The 17,683-nt window shown below is 59.4% G+C and overlaps 1 protein-coding gene across 1 annotated transcript in view; it reads left to right on the forward strand.

Annotated features, from left to right (window-relative positions):
* The window catches only part of LOC138357325 (uncharacterized), a 909,843-nt gene that overhangs the window by 545,297 nt on the left and 346,863 nt on the right, over nt 1-17,683 (forward strand). Inside the window, exon 4 of the mRNA XM_069314010.1 lies at nt 437-571. Coding sequence (XP_069170111.1) covers nt 437-571 — 135 coding nt within the window. The remainder of the gene's footprint in view (nt 1-436; nt 572-17,683) is intronic.

A 17,683-nucleotide genomic window follows, 5' to 3' on the forward strand; every position in this document is an offset into this window, starting at 1 on the left:
AAAGCAATCAGCAGAGTGCGAAGGACTTAGTGTATATTCCTTACATAAGTTTCACATATACTCATGTGTGGGTTTGTATCCTATATTATTATTATTATTATTATTATTATTATTATTATTATTATTATTATTATTATTATTATTATTATTATTATTATTATTATTAGCGTATTTAATCTCACCTCCCACTTATATCACCCATTGACGTCAGCAGTGGTCACTCAGCTCCTACCTACATCCTTCAGTGACGTCAGCAGTAGTCCCTCACCTCCGACCTTCATCCCTCAGTGACGTCACTAGTAGTCACTCAGCTCCTACCTACATCCTTCAGTGACGTCACTAGTAGTCCCTCACCTCCCACTTACAGCCCTCAGTGACGTCAGCAGTGGTCACTTAGAGGCATCACAAGCTAATAGGTGACGTCTTACATCAACAGATACATCGCCATCGTGAGGCCACTCAAGCCTCGCATGACCAAGAGTGAAGCTCTCAAGACCATAGTCGTCATCTGGGTGTCGTCCCTGACCCTGGCCGTCCCCTGTCTCCTCTACTCTACCACAGTGTCCATCAGGTCAGTGTCCTCTACTCTACCACAGTGTCCATCAGGTCAGTGTCCTCTACTCTACCACAGTGTCCATCAGGTCAGTGTCCTCTACTCTACCACAGTGTCCATCAGGTCAGTGTCCTCTACTCTACCACAGTGTCCATCAGGTCAGTGTCCTCTACTCTACCACAGTGTCCATCAGGTCAGTGTCCTCTACTCTACCACAGTGTCCATCAGGTCAGTGTCCTCTACTCTACCACAGTGTCCATCAGGTCAGTGTCCTCTACTCTACCACAGTGTCCATCAGGTCAGTGTCTTCTGCTGCTGTGTCCATCAGGTCAGTGTCCTCTACTGCTGTGTCCATCAGGTCAGTGTCCTCTACTGCTGTGTCCATCAGGTCAGTGTCCTCTACTGCTGTGTCCATCAGGTCAGTGTCCTCTACTGCTGTGTCTGTCAGGTCAGTGTCCTCTACTGCTGTGTCTGTCAGGTCAGTGTCCTCTACTGCTGTGTCTGTCAGGTCAGTGTCCTCTACTGCTGTGTCTGGCAGGTCAGTGTCCTCTACTGCTGTGTCTGTCAGGTCAGTGTCCTCTACTGCTGTGTCCATCAGGTCAGTGTCCTCTACTGCTGTGTCCATCAGGTCAGTGTCCTCTACTGCTGTGTCCATCAGGTCAGTGTCCTCTACTGCTGTGTCTGGCAGGTCAGTGTCCTCTACTGCTGTGTCCATCAGGTCAGTGTCCTCTACTGCTGTGTCCATCAGGTCAGTGTCTTCTGCTGCTGTGTCTGGCAGGTCAGTGTCCTCTACTGCTGTGTCTGTCAGGTCAGTGTCCTCTACTGCTGTGTCTGTCAGGTCAGTGTCCTCTACTGCTGTGTCTGTCAGGTCAGTGTCCTCTACTGCTGTGTCTGGCAGGTCAGTGTCCTCTACTGCTGTGTCTGTCAGGTCAGTGTCCTCTACTGCTGTGTCCATCAGGTCAGTGTCCTCTACTGCTGTGTCTGTCAGGTCAGTGTCCTCTACTGCTGTGTCTGTCAGGTCAGTGTCCTCTACTGCTGTGTCTGTCAGGTCAGTGTCCTCTACTGCTGTGTCTGTCAGGTCAGTGTCCTCTACTACTGTGTCCATCAGGTCAGTGTCCTCTACTGCTGTGTCTGGCAGGTCAGTGTCCTCTACTGCTGTGTCCATCAGGTCAGTGTCCTCTGCTGCTGTGTCTGTGTCTCCAGGCCAACCTGTAGGATGTAGGAGCTGGGTGACCAGCCTGTAGGATGTAGGAGCTGGGTGACCAGCCTGTAGGATGTGGTAGCTGGGAGACCAACCTTTAGGATGTGGTAGCTGGGTGACCACCCTGTAGGATGGGGGAGCTGGGAGGCCAACCTGTAGGATGTGGGAGCTGCGAGGCCAACCTGTAGGATGTGGTAACTGCGAGGCCAACCAGTAGAATGTGGGAGCTGCGAGGCCAACCTGTAGGATGTGGGAGCTGCGAGGCCAACCTGTAGGATGTGGTAACTGCGAGGCCAACCAGTAGAATGTGGGAGCTGCGAGGCCAACCTGTAGGATGTGGGAGCTGCGAGGCCAACCAGTAGGATGTGGTAGCTGGGAGACCAACCTGTAGGATGTGGGAGCTGCACGCAACGCGTCAACCAAACATTTAGTGCCAATGTAGGAGACTAGATACTAAAAACGCTGTTTCTCTCCCCAAAAATCAAGTTTTGTACAACAAATGTTGCAGGGCGCCTGAGAAGAAAGTCAACTTTCAAACAAACAATTTCAATATATAATAAAGATTGCATATGTTTGACCTTGGATTGCTGACTTAGGTTGAGGAGACATGGATGGTGTTATGGCAGCCTGTTCTCACTATTTGAAGAGCATTAACTGCATTAAATATAAGGACAGGTTCTTCAGTGACAAGTTGTGTACCCACCATACACTTATCAGAGTCACCGCGTGATTCCGTTATGTCGTTGTGTACAACATTCACTCTACGGAAAACTAAGATTACGACATTTAACATTTGTATTCTCAGCAGAAAAAAAATCTTATAGATTCAAGGGTGTAATTATACGGTGCTAGAGGGTTTTCCGGCGATGCCCGGGTCTATGACTGTCTCCTCCTTCCCCTTCTCATTCTTTCCACTCATCTCTCCAATGTTTCTCCCCTTTCTTCATCCCTTCCCTTCCTTTCTCTCCATCCATTCCATGCCCCCTGTTCTCTTCTCTCCCCCCCCCATTTCAACCTATCTCTTTCCCATCCCTCAACACCCTTTCTCCTATTCTACCTCTTTCCCCCCCCCCCTTACCCATCTACCCCATTTCATCCCTTTGTCCTCCTCTTGCCTCATCCCCTCTTTTCCCTCATCTTACCTCTTCACTATTTGTCAACTCCATCACTCTACCCATCTTCCCTACTCGCTGCCTTCACACTTGTAACCTGAATGAAATCACTTCATTGCTTTTAAATAAATAATTAAAGAGGTAAACGGTGTGAAATGAAATCTGTGACTTCATTTCACACATTTTGCATTGGAGGCTTGGGGGTTAAAGGCTGACAGATTTTATAATATTTACCTTAGGCCGACTCCGTCCAGCCTATGCTCGTCCCGTACCCCAGATCATTTACCATCCAAAGTTGGGTGAGACTGGCCTCAAGAGCCTGGCCTCAAACTTTGTACAGAGTCAGACAGACAGACAAACATTCTCACTTAAAAAAATACTAAGGTGGGGCTACCCAGGTGAGAGGGGGCTGTCTCTGTCTCTTTCTCTTTATTTCTATCACTATATTTTATTTTCTCTCCTTCAACATTACTAATAACACAATAGGAGAGAGTGTTCTATTACGTTTTTGTATAATTTGTAATATATACATTGAAAATAATAGTTCCCTTTTGAATCACTGGCTCAGACATCGATTTTCTCTAGCAGTGGGAGGAGAGTGGGCCGAGGTGATGTTGCCTCTCGCATGGTACGGCACAAAGATTTAATAGCAGAATATATATGTTAATTTTCCCAAGATCAGCGAATAACGTTGTATATTTCCTTGAATAATCTGTTCTTTTTTGTTTGAATATTTAGGTAGACATAGCCGGCGGGCGGTGCCAAATGTCGTCGTTGGGTCACAACGTTACCCGGCACGCCGTTACCACTTGAACTGACCAGGACCAGCCTATGTCAGTACCACTCCAAAGATCCACTGCAAAGTCTGGTGAGGCTATTGCCCCAAGAATGTGGCCAGCAACCTTGGGACACACAGACAAACACACAAACTGACATACTATACATGCAGAGTGATAAATATAAACACACCAGCAGAACACGAAACAATGTATAAAAGTTAGATAAATCTTCACTCAGAAAAGACCTGAGAAAATACTCGTGTGGAAAAAGGGGTTGTTGATTTATGCCACTCCCAGTGGTCTCAATAGTACCGTGCTGGTGGCATCGTCTACCGTGTTGGTGGCGTCGTCTACCGTGCTGGTGGCGTCGTCTACCGTGCTGGTGGGGTCGTCTACCGTGCTGGTGACGTCATCTACCGTGCTGGTGGGGTCGTCTACCGTGCTGGTGACGTCATCTACCGTGCTGGTGGGGTCGTCTACCGTGTTGGTGACGTCGTCTACCGTGTTGGTGACGTCATATACCGTGCTGGTGGGGTCGTCTACCGTGTTGGTGGCGTCGTCTACCGTGCTGGTGGCGTCGTCTACCGTGTTGGTGGGTCGTCTACCGTGCTGGTGGCGTCGTCTACCGTGTTGGTTGCGTCGTCTACCGTGCTGGTGGCGTCGTCTACCGTGCTGGTGGCGTCGTCTACCGTGCTGGTGGCATCGTCTACCGTGCTGGTGGCGTCGTCTACCGTGTTGGTGGCGTCGTCTACCGTGTTGGTGGCGTCGTCTACCGTGCTGGTGGCGTCGTCTACTGTGTTTATGGGGTCGTCTACCGTGTTGGTGGCGTCGTCTACCGTGCTGGTGGCGTCGTCTACCCTGTTGGTGGCGTCGTCTACCGTGTTGGTGGCGTCGTCTACCGTGCTGGTGGCGTCGTCTACCGTGTTGGTGGGTCGTCTACCGTGCTGGTGGCGTCGTCTACCGTGTTGGTTGCGTCGTCTACCGTGCTGGTGGCGTCGTCTACCGTGCTGGTGGCGTCGTCTACCGTGCTGGTGGCGTCGTCTACCGTGCTGGTGGCGTCGTCTACCGTGTTGGTGGCGTCGTCTACCGTGCTGGTGGCGTCGTCTACCGTGTTGGTGGGGTCGTCTACCGTGTTGGTGGCGTCGTCTACCGTGCTGGTGGCGTCCTCTACCGTGTTGGTGAGGTCGTCTACCGTGTAGGTGGCGTCGTCTACCGTGCTGGTGGTAGACGACGACCAGCACCAGTCTACCGTGCTGGTGGCGTCGTCTACCGTGTTGGTGGCGTCGTCTACCGTGTTGGTGGCGTCGTCTACCGTGTTGGTGGCGTCGTCTACCGTGTTGGTGGCGTCGTCTACCGTGTTGGTGGCGTCGTCTACCGTGTTGGTGGCGTCGTCTACCGTGCTGGTGGCGTCGTCTACCGTGTTGGTGGGGTCGTCTACCGTGTTGGTGGGGTCGTCTACCGTGTTGGTGGCGTCGTCTACCGTGTTGGTGGCGTCGTCTACCGTGTTGGTGGCGTCGTCTACCGTGCTGGTGGGGGTCCTATACCGTGTCGGTGGGTCGTCTACCGTGCTGGTGGCGTCGTCTACCGTGCTGGTGGCGTCGTCTACCGTGTTGGTGGAGTCGTCTACCGTGTTGGTGGGGTCCTATACCGTGTTGGTGGGGTCGTCTACCGTGTTGGTGGGGTCGTCTACCGTGCTGGTGGCGTCGTCTACCGTGCTGGTGGCGTCGTCTACCGTGTTGGTTTGGGTCCTATACCGTGTTGGTGGCGTCGTCTACCGTGTTGGTGGGGTCGTCTACCGTGTTGGTGGGGTCTTATACCGTGTTGGTGGGGTCGTCTACCGTGTTGGTGGGGTCGTCTACCGTGCTGGTGGCGTCGTCTACCGTGCTGGTGGCGTCGTCTACCGTGTTGGTGGGGTCCTATACCGTGTTGGTGGCGTCGTCTACCGTGTTGGTGGGGTCGTCTACCGTGCTAGTGGCGTCGTCTACCGTGCTGGTGGCGTCGTCTACCGTGCTGGTGGCGTCGTCTACCGTGTTGGTGGCGTCGTCTACCGTGCTGGTGGCGTCGTCTACCGTGCTGGTGGCGTCGTCTACCGTGCTGGTGGCGTCGTCTACCGTGCTGGTGGCGTCGTCTACCGTGCTGGTGGCGTCCTCTACCGTGTTGGTGGGGTCGTCTACCGTGTAGGTGGCGTCGTCTACCGTGCTGGTGGCGTCGTCTACCGTGCTGGTGGCGTCGTCTACCGTGTTGGTGGCGTCGTCTACCGTGTTGGTGGCGTCGTCTACCGTGTTGGTGGCGTCGTCTACCGTGTTGGTGGCGTCGTCTACCGTGTTGGTGGCGTCGTCTACCGTGTTGGTGGCGTCGTCTACCGTGCTGGTGGCGTCGTCTACCGTGTTGGTGGCGTCGTCTACCGTGTTGATGGCGTCGTCTACCGTGTTGGTGGCGTCGTCTACCGTGTTGGTGGCGTCGTCTACCGTGTTGGTGGCGTCGTCTACCGCGCTGGTGGCGTCGTCTACCGTGCTGGTGGCGTCGTCTACCGTGTTGGTGGCGTCGTCTACCGTGTTGGTGGGGTCGTCTACCGTGCTGGTGGCGTCGTCTACCGTGCTGGTGGCGTCGTCTACCGTGCTGGTGGGGTCCTATACCGTGCTGGTGGCGTCGTCTACCGTGTTGGTGGCGTCGTCTACCGTGCTGGTGGGGTCCTATACCGTGCTGGTGGCGTCGTCTACCGTGTTGGTGGCGTCGTCTACCGTGTTGGTGGCGTCGTCTACCGTGCTGGTGGCGTCGTCTACCGTGCTGGTGGCGTCGTCTACCGTGCTGGTGGCGTCGTCTACCGTGCTGGTGGGGTCCTATACCGTGCTGGTGGCGTCGTCTACCGTGTTGGTGGGGTCGTCTACCGTGCTGGTGGCGTCGTCTACCGTGCTGGTGGCGTCGTCTACCGTGCTGGTTGCGTCGTCTACCGTGCTGGTGGCGTCGTCTACCGTGCTGGTGGGGTCCTATACCGTGTTGGTGGGGTCGTCTACCGTGTAGGTGGCGTCGTCTACCGTGCTGGTGGCGTCGTCTACCGTGCTGGTGGCGTCGTCTACCGTGTTGGTGGCGTCGTTTACCGTGTTGGTGGCGTCGTCTACCGTGTTGGTGGCGTCGTCTACCGTGTTGGTGGCGTCGTCTACCGTGTTGGTGGCGTCGTCTACCGTGCTGGTGGGGTCCTATACCGTGTTGGTGGGGTCGTCTACCGTGCTGGTGGCGTCGTCTACCGTGCTGGTGGCGTCGTCTACCGTGTTGGTGGAGTCGTCTACCGTGTTGGTGGGGTCCTATACCGTGTTGGTGGGGTCGTCTACCGTGTTGGTGGGGTCGTCTACCGTGCTGGTGGCGTCGTCTACCGTGCTGGTGGCGTCGTCTACCGTGTTGGTTTGGGTCCTATACCGTGTTGGTGGCGTCGTCTACCGTGTTGGTGGGGTCGTCTACCGTGTTGGTGAGGTCTTAAACCGTGTTGGTGGGGTCGTCTACCGTGTTGGTGGGGTCGTCTACCGTGCTGGTGGCGTCGTCTACCGTGCTGGTGGCGTCGTCTACCGTGTTGGTGGGGTCCTATACCGTGTTGGTGGCGTCGTCTACCGTGTTGGTGGGGTCGTCTACCGTGCTGGTGGCTTCGTCTACCGTGCTGGTGGCGTCGTTTACCGTGCTGGTGGCGTCGTCTACCGTGTTGGTGGCGTCGTCTACCGTGCTGGTGGCGTCGTCTACCGTGCTGGTGGGGTCCTATACCGTGCTGGTGGCGTCGTCTACCGTGTTGGTGGGGTCGTCTACCGTGCTGGTGGCGTCGTCTACCGTGCTGGTGGCGTCGTCTACCGTGCTGGTGGCGTCGTCTACCGTGCTGGTGGCGTCGTCTACCGTGCTGGTGGCGTCGTTTACCGTGCTGGTGGCGTCGTCTACCGTGTTGGTGGCGTCGTCTACCGTGCTGGTGGGGTCCTATACCATGCTGGTGGCGTCGTCTACCGTGTTGGTGGCGTCGTCTACCGTGTTGGTGGGGTCCTATACCGTGTTGGTGGGGTCGTCAACCGTGCTGGTGGCGTCGTCTACCGTGCTGGTAGCGTCGTTTACCGTGCTGGTGGCGTCGTCTACCGTGTAGGTGGCGTCGTCTACCGTGCTGGTGGCGTCGTCTACCGTGCTGGTGGCGTCGTCTACCGTGCTGGTTGCGTCGTCTACCGTGCTGGTGGCGTCGTCTACCGTGCTGGTGGCGTCGTCTACCGTGATGGTGGCGTCGTCTACCGTGCTGGTGGGGTCCTATACCGTGCTGGTGGCGTCGTCTACCGTGTTGGTGGCGTCGTCTACCGTGTTGGTGGGGCCCTATACCGTGTTGGTGGGGTCGTCTACCGTGCTGGTGGCGTCGTCTACCGTGCTGGTGGCTTCGTCTACCGTGTTGGTGGCGTCGTCTACCGTGTTGGTGGCGTCGTCTACCGTGCTGGTGGCGTCGTCTACCATGTTGGTGGCATCGTCTACCATGCTGGTAGGGTCCTCTACCATGTTGGTGGGATCGTCTACCGTGCTGGTGGCGTCGTCTACCGTGCTGATGGCGTCCTCTACCGTGTTGGTGGCGTCCTCTACCGTGCTGATGGCGTCGTCAACCGTGCGTGTGGCGTCGTTTACCGTGTTGGTGGCGTCGTCTACCGTGCTGGTGGCGTCGTCTACCGTGTTGGTGGCGTCGTCTACCGTGCTGGTGGCGTCGTCTACCGTGTTGGTGGGTCGTCTACCGTGCTGGTGGCGTCGTCTACCGTGTTGGTTGCGTCGTCTACCGTGCTGGTGGCGTCGTCTACCGTGCTGGTGGCGTCGTCTACCGTGCTGGTGGCATCGTCTACCGTGCTGGTGGCGTCGTCTACCGTGTTGGTGGCGTCGTCTACCGTGTTGGTGGCGTCGTCTACCGTGCTGGTGGCGTCGTCTACTGTGTTTATGGGGTCGTCTACCGTGTTGGTGGCGTCGTCTACCGTGCTGGTGGCGTCGTCTACCCTGTTGGTGGCGTCGTCTACCGTGTTGGTGGCGTCGTCTACCGTGCTGGTGGCGTCGTCTACCGTGTTGGTGGGTCGTCTACCGTGCTGGTGGCGTCGTCTACCGTGTTGGTTGCGTCGTCTACCGTGCTGGTGGCGTCGTCTACCGTGCTGGTGGCGTCGTCTACCGTGCTGGTGGCGTCGTCTACCGTGCTGGTGGCGTCGTCTACCGTGTTGGTGGCGTCGTCTACCGTGCTGGTGGCGTCGTCTACCGTGTTGGTGGGGTCGTCTACCGTGTTGGTGGCGTCGTCTACCGTGTTGGTGGCGTCGTCTACCGTGCTGGTGGCGTCCTCTACCGTGTTGGTGAGGTCGTCTACCGTGTAGGTGGCGTCGTCTACCGTGCTGGTGGTAGACGACGACCAGCACCAGTCTACCGTGCTGGTGGCGTCGTCTACCGTGTTGGTGGCGTCGTCTACCGTGTTGGTGGCGTCGTCTACCGTGTTGGTGGCGTCGTCTACCGTGTTGGTGGCGTCGTCTACCGTGTTGGTGGCGTCGTCTACCGTGTTGGTGGCGTCGTCTACCGTGCTGGTGGCGTCGTCTACCGTGTTGGTGGGGTCGTCTACCGTGTTGGTGGGGTCGTCTACCGTGTTGGTGGCGTCGTCTACCGTGTTGGTGGCGACGTCTACCGTGTTGGTGGCGTCGTTCTACCGTGCTGGTGGGGGTCCTATACCGTGTCGGTGGGGTCGTCTACCGTGCTGGTGGCGTCGTCTACCGTGCTGGTGGCGTCGTCTACCGTGTTGGTGGAGTCGTCTACCGTGTTGGTGGGGTCCTATACCGTGTTGGTGGGGTCGTCTACCGTGTTGGTGGGGTCGTCTACCGTGCTGGTGGCGTCGTCTACCGTGCTGGTGGCGTCGTCTACCGTGTTGGTTTGGGTCCTATACCGTGTTGGTGGCGTCGTCTACCGTGTTGGTGGGGTCGTCTACCGTGTTGGTGAGGTCTTAAACCGTGTTGGTGGGGTCGTCTACCGTGTTGGTGGGGTCGTCTACCGTGCTGGTGGCGTCGTCTACCGTGCTGGTGGCGTCGTCTACCGTGTTGGTGGGGTCCTATACCGTGTTGGTGGCGTCGTCTACCGTGTTGGTGGGGTCGTCTACCGTGCTGGTGGCGTCGTCTACCGTGCTGGTGGCGTCGTTTACCGTGCTGGTGGCGTCGTCTACCGTGTTGGTGGCGTCGTCTACCGTGCTGGTGGCGTCGTCTACCGTGCTGGTGGGGTCCTATACCGTGCTGGTGGCGTCGTCTACCGTGTTGGTGGGGTCGTCTACCGTGCTGGTGGCGTCGTCTACCGTGCTGGTGGCGTCGTCTACCGTGCTGGTGGCGTCGTCTACCGTGCTGGTGGCGTCGTCTACCGTGCTGGTGGCGTCGTTTACCGTGCTGGTGGCGTCGTCTACCGTGTTGGTGGCGTCGTCTACCGTGCTGGTGGGGTCCTATACCATGCTGGTGGCGTCGTCTACCGTGTTGGTGGCGTCGTCTACCGTGTTGGTGGGGTCCTATACCGTGTTGGTGGGGTCGTCAACCGTGCTGGTGGCGTCGTCTACCGTGCTGGTAGCGTCGTTTACCGTGCTGGTGGCGTCGTCTACCGTGTAGGTGGCGTCGTCTACCGTGCTGGTGGCGTCGTCTACCGTGCTGGTGGCGTCGTCTACCGTGCTGGTTGCGTCGTCTACCGTGCTGGTGGCGTCGTCTACCGTGCTGGTGGCGTCGTCTACCGTGATGGTGGCGTCGTCTACCGTGCTGGTGGGGTCCTATACCGTGCTGGTGGCGTCGTCTACCGTGTTGGTGGCGTCGTCTACCGTGTTGGTGGGGCCCTATACCGTGTTGGTGGGGTCGTCTACCGTGCTGGTGGCTTCGTCTACCGTGTTGGTGGCGTCGTCTACCGTGTTGGTGGCGTCGTCTACCGTGCTGGTGGCGTCGTCTACCATGTTGGTGGCATCGTCTACCATGCTGGTAGGGTCCTCTACCATGTTGGTGGGATCGTCTACCGTGCTGGTGGCGTCGTCTACCGTGCTGATGGCGTCCTCTACCGTGTTGGTGGCGTCCTCTACCGTGCTGATGGCGTCGTCAACCGTGCGTGTGGCGTCGTTTACCGTGTTGGTGGCGTCGTCTACCGTGCTGGTGGCGTCGTCTACCGTGTTGGTGGCGTCGTCTACCGTGCTGGTGGCGTCGTCTACCGTGTTGGTGGGTCGTCTACCGTGCTGGTGGCGTCGTCTACCGTGTTGGTTGCGTCGTCTACCGTGCTGGTGGCGTCGTCTACCGTGCTGGTGGCGTCGTCTACCGTGCTGGTGGCATCGTCTACCGTGCTGGTGGCGTCGTCTACCGTGTTGGTGGCGTCGTCTACCGTGTTGGTGGCGTCGTCTACCGTGCTGGTGGCGTCGTCTACTGTGTTTATGGGGTCGTCTACCGTGTTGGTGGCGTCGTCTACCGTGCTGGTGGCGTCGTCTACCCTGTTGGTGGCGTCGTCTACCGTGTTGGTGGCGTCGTCTACCGTGCTGGTGGCGTCGTCTACCGTGTTGGTGGGTCGTCTACCGTGCTGGTGGCGTCGTCTACCGTGTTGGTTGCGTCGTCTACCGTGCTGGTGGCGTCGTCTACCGTGCTGGTGGCGTCGTCTACCGTGCTGGTGGCGTCGTCTACCGTGCTGGTGGCGTCGTCTACCGTGTTGGTGGCGTCGTCTACCGTGCTGGTGGCGTCGTCTACCGTGTTGGTGGGGTCGTCTACCGTGTTGGTGGCGTCGTCTACCGTGCTGGTGGCGTCCTCTACCGTGTTGGTGAGGTCGTCTACCGTGTAGGTGGCGTCGTCTACCGTGCTGGTGGTAGACGACGACCAGCACCAGTCTACCGTGCTGGTGGCGTCGTCTACCGTGTTGGTGGCGTCGTCTACCGTGTTGGTGGCGTCGTCTACCGTGTTGGTGGCGTCGTCTACCGTGTTGGTGGCGTCGTCTACCGTGTTGGTGGCGTCGTCTACCGTGTTGGTGGCGTCGTCTACCGTGCTGGTGGCGTCGTCTACCGTGTTGGTGGGGTCGTCTACCGTGTTGGTGGGGTCGTCTACCGTGTTGGTGGCGTCGTCTACCGTGTTGGTGGCGACGTCTACCGTGTTGGTGGCGTCGTCTACCGTGCTGGTGGGGGTCCTATACCGTGTCGGTGGGGTCGTCTACCGTGCTGGTGGCGTCGTCTACCGTGCTGGTGGCGTCGTCTACCGTGTTGGTGGAGTCGTCTACCGTGTTGGTGGGGTCCTATACCGTGTTGGTGGGGTCGTCTACCGTGTTGGTGGGGTCGTCTACCGTGCTGGTGGCGTCGTCTACCGTGCTGGTGGCGTCGTCTACCGTGTTGGTTTGGGTCCTATACCGTGTTGGTGGCGTCGTCTACCGTGTTGGTGGGGTCGTCTACCGTGTTGGTGGGGTCCTATACCGTGTTGGTGGGGTCGTTCTACCGTGTTGGTGGGGTCGTCTACCGTGCTGGTGGCGTCGTCTACCGTGCTGGTGGCGTCGTCTACCGTGTTGGTGGGGTCCTATACCGTGTTGGTGGCGTCGTCTACCGTGTTGGTGGGGTCGTCTACCGTGCTAGTGGCGTCGTCTACCGTGCTGGTGGCGTCGTCTACCGTGCTGGTGGCGTCGTCTACCGTGTTGGTGGCGTCGTCTACCGTGCTGGTGGCGTCGTCTACCGTGCTGGTGGCGTCGTCTACCGTGCTGGTGGCGTCGTCTACCGTGCTGGTGGCGTCGTCTACCGTGCTGGTGGCGTCCTCTACCGTGTTGGTGGGGTCGTCTACCGTGTAGGTGGCGTCGTCTACCGTGCTGGTGGCGTCGTCTACCGTGCTGGTGGCGTCGTCTACCGTGTTGGTGGCGTCGTCTACCGTGTTGGTGGCGTCGTCTACCGTGTTGGTGGCGTCGTCTACCGTGTTGGTGGCGTCGTCTACCGTGTTGGTGGCGTCGTTCTACCGTGTTGGTGGCGTCGTCTACCGTGCTGGTGGCGTCGTCTACCGTGTTGGTGGCGTCGTCTACCGTGTTGATGGCGTCGTCTACCGTGTTGGTGGCGTCGTCTACCGTGTTGGTGGCGTCGTCTACCGTGTTGGTGGCGTCGTCTACCGCGCTGGTGGCGTCGTCTACCGTGCTGGTGGCGTCGTCTACCGTGTTGGTGGCGTCGTCTACCGTGTTGGTGGGGTCGTCTACCGTGCTGGTGGCGTCGTCTACCGTGCTGGTGGCGTCGTCTACCGTGCTGGTGGGGTCCTATACCGTGCTGGTGGCGTCGTCTACCGTGTTGGTGGCGTCGTCTACCGTGCTGGTGGGGTCCTATACCGTGCTGGTGGCGTCGTCTACCGTGTTGGTGGCGTCGTCTACCGTGTTGGTGGCGTCGTCTACCGTGCTGGTGGCGTCGTCTACCGTGCTGGTGGCGTCGTCTACCGTGCTGGTGGCGTCGTCTACCGTGCTGGTGGGGTCCTATACCGTGCTGGTGGCGTCGTCTACCGTGTTGGTGGGGTCGTCTACCGTGCTGGTGGCGTCGTCTACCGTGCTGGTGGCGTCGTCTACCGTGCTGGTTGCGTCGTCTACCGTGCTGGTGGCGTCGTCTACCGTGCTGGTGGGGTCCTATACCGTGTTGGTGGGGTCGTCTACCGTGTAGGTGGCGTCGTCTACCGTGCTGGTGGCGTCGTCTACCGTGCTGGTGGCGTCGTCTACCGTGTTGGTGGCGTCGTTTACCGTGTTGGTGGCGTCGTCTACCGTGTTGGTGGCGTCGTCTACCGTGTTGGTGGCGTCGTCTACCGTGTTGGTGGCGTCGTCTACCGTGCTGGTGGGGTCCTATACCGTGTTGGTGGGGTCGTCTACCGTGCTGGTGGCGTCGTCTACCGTGCTGGTGGCGTCGTCTACCGTGTTGGTGGAGTCGTCTACCGTGTTGGTGGGGTCCTATACCGTGTTGGTGGGGTCGTCTACCGTGTTGGTGGGGTCGTCTACCGTGCTGGTGGCGTCGTCTACCGTGCTGGTGGCGTCGTCTACCGTGTTGGTTTGGGTCCTATACCGTGTTGGTGGCGTCGTCTACCGTGTTGGTGGGGTCGTCTACCGTGTTGGTGAGGTCTTAAACCGTGTTGGTGGGGTCGTCTACCGTGTTGGTGGGGTCGTCTACCGTGCTGGTGGCGTCGTCTACCGTGCTGGTGGCGTCGTCTACCGTGTTGGTGGGGTCCTATACCGTGTTGGTGGCGTCGTCTACCGTGTTGGTGGGGTCGTCTACCGTGCTGGTGGCGTCGTCTACCGTGCTGGTGGCGTCGTTTACCGTGCTGGTGGCGTCGTCTACCGTGTTGGTGGCGTCGTCTACCGTGCTGGTGGCGTCGTCTACCGTGCTGGTGGGGTCCTATACCGTGCTGGTGGCGTCGTCTACCGTGTTGGTGGGGTCGTCTACCGTGCTGGTGGCGTCGTCTACCGTGCTGGTGGCGTCGTCTACCGTGCTGGTGGCGTCGTCTACCGTGCTGGTGGCGTCGTCTACCGTGCTGGTGGCGTCGTTTACCGTGCTGGTGGCGTCGTCTACCGTGTTGGTGGCGTCGTCTACCGTGCTGGTGGGGTCCTATACCATGCTGGTGGCGTCGTCTACCGTGTTGGTGGCGTCGTCTACCGTGTTGGTGGGGTCCTATACCGTGTTGGTGGGGTCGTCAACCGTGCTGGTGGCGTCGTCTACCGTGCTGGTAGCGTCGTTTACCGTGCTGGTGGCGTCGTCTACCGTGTAGGTGGCGTCGTCTACCGTGCTGGTGGCGTCGTCTACCGTGCTGGTGGCGTCGTCTACCGTGCTGGTTGCGTCGTCTACCGTGCTGGTGGCGTCGTCTACCGTGCTGGTGGCGTCGTCTACCGTGATGGTGGCGTCGTCTACCGTGCTGGTGGGGTCCTATACCGTGCTGGTGGCGTCGTCTACCGTGTTGGTGGCGTCGTCTACCGTGTTGGTGGGGCCCTATACCGTGTTGGTGGGGTCGTCTACCGTGCTGGTGGCGTCGTCTACCGTGCTGGTGGCTTCGTCTACCGTGTTGGTGGCGTCGTCTACCGTGTTGGTGGCGTCGTCTACCGTGCTGGTGGCGTCGTCTACCATGTTGGTGGCATCGTCTACCATGCTGGTAGGGTCCTCTACCATGTTGGTGGGATCGTCTACCGTGCTGGTGGCGTCGTCTACCGTGCTGATGGCGTCCTCTACCGTGTTGGTGGCGTCCTCTACCGTGCTGATGGCGTCGTCAACCGTGCGTGTGGCGTCGTTTACCGTGTTGGTGGCGTCGTCTACCGTGCTGGTGGCGTCGTCTACCGTGTTGGTGGCGTCGTCTACCGTGCTGGTGGCGTCGTCTACCGTGTTGGTGGGGTCGTCTACCGTGCTGGTGGCGTCCTCTACCGTGCTGATGGCGTCGTCAACCGTGTTGGTGGCGTCCTCTACCGTGTTGGTGGCGTCGTCTACCGTGCTGGTGGCGTCGTCTACCGTGTTGGTGGGGTCGTCTACCGTGTTGGTGGCGTCGTCTACCGTGCTGGTGGCGTCCTCTACCGTGTTGGTGGGGTCGTCTACCGTGTAGGTGGCGTCGTCTACCGTGCTGGTGGCGTCGTCTACCGTGCTGGTGGCGTCGTCTACCGTGTTGGTGGCGTCGTCTACCGTGTTGGTGGCGTCGTCTACCGTGTTGGTGGCGTCGTCTACCGTGTTGGTGGCGTCGTCTACCGTGTTGGTGGCGTCGTCTACCGTGTTGGTGGCGTCGTCTACCGTGCTGGTGGCGTCGTCTACCGTGTTGGTGGGGTCGTCTACCGTGTTGATGGCGTCGTCTACCGTGTTGGTGGCGTCGTCTACCGTGTTGGTGGCGTCGTCTACCGTGTTGGTGGCGTCGTCTACCGTGCTGGTGGCGTCGTCTACCGTGCTGGTGGCGTCGTCTACCGTGTTGGTGGCGTCGTCTACCGTGTTGGTGGGGTCGTCTACCGTGCTGGTGGCGTCGTCTACCGTGCTGGTGGCGTCGTCTACCGTGCTGGTGGGGTCCTATACCGTGCTGGTGGCGTCGTCTACCGTGTTGGTGGCGTCGTCTACCGTGCTGGTGGGGTCCTATACCGTGCTGGTGGCGTCGTCTACCGTGTTGGTGGCGTCGTCTACCGTGTTGGTGGCGTCGTCTACCGTGCTGGTGGGGTCGTCTACCGTGCTGGTGGCGTCGTCTACCGTGCTGGTGGCGTCGTCTACCGTGCTGGTGGGGTCCTATACCGTGCTGGTGGCGTCGTCTACCGTGTTGGTGGCGTCGTCTACCGTGCTGGTGGGGTCCTATACCGTGCTGGTGGCGTCGTCTACCGTGTTGGTGGCGTCGTCTACCGTGTTGGTGGCGTCGTCTACCGTGCTGGTGGCGTCGTCTACCGTGCTGGTGGCGTCGTCTACCGTGCTGGTGGCGTCGTCTACCGTGCTGGTGGCGTCGTCTACCGTGTTGGTGGCGTCGTCACCGTGTTGGTGGCGTCGTCTACCGTGTTGGTGGCGTCGTCTACCGTGTTGGTGGCGTCGTCTACCGTGTTGGTGGCGTCGTCTACCGTGTTGGTGGCGTCGTCTACCGTGCTGGTGGCGTCGTCTACCGTGTTGGTGGGGTCGTCTACCGTGTTGATGGCGTCGTCTACCGTGTTGGTGGCGTCGTCTACCGTGTTGGTGGCGTCGTCTACCGTGTTGGTGGCGTCGTCTACCGTGCTGGTGGCGTCGTCTACCGTGCTGGTGGCGTCGTCTACCGTGTTGGTGGCGTCGTCTACCGTGTTGGTGGGGTCGTCTACCGTGCTGGTGGCGTCGTCTACCGTGCTGGTGGCGTCGTCTACCGTGCTGGTGGGGTCCTATACCGTGCTGGTGGCGTCGTCTACCGTGTTGGTGGCGTCGTCTACCGTGCTGGTGGGGTCCTATACCGTGCTGGTGGCGTCGTCTACCGTGTTGGTGGCGTCGTCTACCGTGTTGGTGGCGTCGTCTACCGTGCTGGTGGCGTCGTCTACCGTGCTGGTGGCGTCGTCTACCGTGCTGGTGGCGTCGTCTACCGTGCTGGTGGGGTCCTATACCGTGCTGGTGGCGTCGTCTACCGTGTTGGTGGGGTCGTCTACCGTGCTGGTGGCGTCGTCTACCGTGCTGGTGGCGTCGTCTACCGTGCTGGTTGCGTCGTCTACCGTGCTGGTGGCGTCGTCTACCGTGCTGGTGGGGTCCTATACCGTGTTGGTGGGGTCGTCTACCGTGCTGGTGGCGTCGTCTACCGTGCTGGTGGCGTCGTCTACCGTGTTGGTGGGGTCGTATACCGTGTTGGTGGGGTCCTATACCGTGTTGGTGGGGTCGTCTACCGTGTTGGTGGGGTCGTCTACCGTGCTGGTGGCGTCGTCTACCGTGCTGGTGGCGTCGTCTACCGTGTTGGTTTGGGTCCTATACCGTGTTGGTGGCGTCGTCTACCGTGTTGGTGGGGTCGTCTACCGTGTTGGTGGGGTCGTCTACCGTGTTGGTGGGGTCGTCTACCGTGTTGGTGGGGTCGTCTATCGTGCTATTGGCGTCGTCTACCGTGTTGGTGGCGTCGTCTACCGTGTTGGTGGGGTCCTATACCGTGTTTGTGGCGTCGTCTACCGTGTTGGTGGGGTCGTCTACCGTGCTGGTGGCGTCGTCTACCGTGTTGGTGGCGTCGTCTACCGTGTTGGTGGCGTCGTCTACCGTGTTGGTGGCGTCGTCTACCGTGTTGGTGGCGTCGTCTACCGTGCTGGTGGCGTCGTCTACCATGTTGGTGGCGTCGTCTACCGTGTTGGTGTGGTCGTCTACCGTGCTGGTGGCGTCGTCTACCGTGCTGGTGGCGTCGTCTACCGTGCTGGTGGCGTCGTCTACCGTGTTGGTGGCGTCGTCTACGTGCTGGTGGCGTCGTCTACCGTGCTAGTGGCGTCGTCTACTGTGCTGGTGGCGTCGTCTACCGTGCTTGTGGCGTCGTCTACCGTGATGGTGGCGTCGTCTACCGTGCTGGTAGGGTCCTATACCGTGCTGGTGGCGTCGTCTACCGTGTTGGTGGCGTCGTCTACCGTGTTGGTGGGGTCCTATACCGTGTTG

The sequence above is a fragment of the Procambarus clarkii genome, chromosome 7 (genome assembly GCF_040958095.1).
Source record: "Procambarus clarkii isolate CNS0578487 chromosome 7, FALCON_Pclarkii_2.0, whole genome shotgun sequence".
In the NCBI taxonomy this organism is placed as follows: domain Eukaryota; kingdom Metazoa; phylum Arthropoda; class Malacostraca; order Decapoda; family Cambaridae; genus Procambarus; species Procambarus clarkii.